At 43.0% G+C, this 1,591-nt stretch overlaps 1 protein-coding gene across 1 annotated transcript; it reads left to right on the forward strand.

The window, feature by feature from the left end:
- The first annotated feature begins 646 nt into the window (after positions 1-646).
- Positions 647-1,139, forward strand: LOC148870579 (cyclin-dependent protein kinase inhibitor SMR4-like). Its single transcript, XM_088972534.1, has one exon. It carries the CDS (start codon positions 708-710, stop codon positions 996-998), a length of 291 nt encoding a protein of 96 aa, XP_088828660.1. The 5' UTR covers positions 647-707; the 3' UTR covers positions 999-1,139.
- The last annotated feature ends 452 nt before the right edge of the window (positions 1,140-1,591 follow it).

Genomic DNA, 1,591 nt, shown 5'->3' on the forward strand with positions numbered 1-1,591 from the left:
AAAATACATTAAAAATGACATTTTTCATTTTCAGTAGCGTTCTTCTTTTTTTTTTTTTCTATTATTGTTAATGGCATTTAATGGTGTGTAGTGGCTTCTCCTCATTATTTAGTCTAACTCGAGCCTATATTTTTTTTACTGTGATACAAGTAAATCGAATCTTGGAAAAGGACACGCCAATAACTTTACACGTGGTTAACCGACCAGCGAAGGAGCCCGTTGGCGTGGCTAATTCTATTCCTTGATGCCGCCCACAAGATACGGCTGGCGGTGGCGGTGGCGGGAGCGGGGGCCGCTATAAAATATTAGAGGGTAAATAAAAGTAAAAGATGCATTTTTAAGGAAGAAGGGGAACAAGGGAACTAGGGAAGGGTTAGGGAGAGAGATGAATATTCAAATAGTTGGTGTTCCCGCGCAATTACCGACCCAACTTGGACTTGGCGCCGCTATATGGACAAGCCGTGGATGAAGAGCCACGTGTTGAGCACACGTAGACGAGTGGCCCATTCTCCAAAGGACACGTTGGTGCCACACATGCCTAGCTGTAGGTGGCTCCACTCCACCACACAATCTATATTCAATCACCACTCACCAACAGCTTCCGCTGTAAGCCACAACCAACCTCCTGATTAGTGATTTCCCACGTTCTATATATACACAAGTAAAAGGCTATTTTATAAATCCCATCTCCATTGATTTTGAGTTGCATGTTCTTCGCTTCTTCGATTTCTAGCGCTTATCTAGAGTTACAGACAGAGAGACAGAGAGAGAAGATGGGGATAAAAGTAAACGAGAGATTAGAGGAGATGATTGAGGAAGGGTGCGAGACGCCAAAACACCGGGACTGTCGAATTCCAATAGCTTCGGTGTGCCCACCGCCTCCGAGGAAGAAACCAATCTACGACAAGAAGAGAGACCCTCCGACGAATGGTTATTTTCAGCCGCCTGATCTGGAACTTCTCTTCGCTATAGCGCCAAGGCGGGAAGCCTGTGTGTAACTTTGAGTTTTGGTTTGTGGCATCTGCTTTTGTAGATAGTTGTAATCTATTACTTCTTCCTCCTTGATCTATGGCTATGACTCTGAAAGTCGTATTAGTTTTCAAACTGAGAAATATATTCCTTCCTTGTTCGTTTCCTTACTCTGTTTTGTTGTTCATTTTTGCGTATGCGCGATTTTCCCAGTAATTTTAGACTTGGTTGCTTTCTCTGTGTTATTGTTATTAATTTGGACTGCATGGGAACCATCTCAACGAACGGAGTCACAACTGTCATGGAATTCCAACGGGATAAGAGAGGGGGGAGGAGCTTTTGGGATTTCAAAGTAAGACTGCCCTGTTATAGTTTTATATATAAATAGTTATGACTTATGAGGTGAGAGTGGATTTGAGAGGGATGTGACGACTTCGAGCATATATATTCATGCTTTCACCCAGATGTGGTTTGCTGTTTCCCGGTGTGGACGACCATTGTTACGTTTCTAAACTGCAATTTACGCGCATCTGTACGCTATGTATCTGAAAATCTCTGTCTTCGTGGGGTTGGCTTGGTTTTGTTCTTGATCTATTTCTCTAAGGTTTGATTAAGGAAGCTA

Source organism: Nelumbo lutea, chromosome 2 (genome assembly GCF_056320005.1).
Source record: "Nelumbo lutea isolate HS-2025 chromosome 2, American lotus-T2T, whole genome shotgun sequence".
NCBI lineage: Eukaryota > Viridiplantae > Streptophyta > Magnoliopsida > Proteales > Nelumbonaceae > Nelumbo > Nelumbo lutea.

Coding starts and splice junctions, on each gene's coding strand:
- LOC148870579 (XM_088972534.1), top strand. CDS start 708: ATGTTCTTCGCTTCTTCGATTTCTAGCGCTTATCTAGAGTTACAGACA.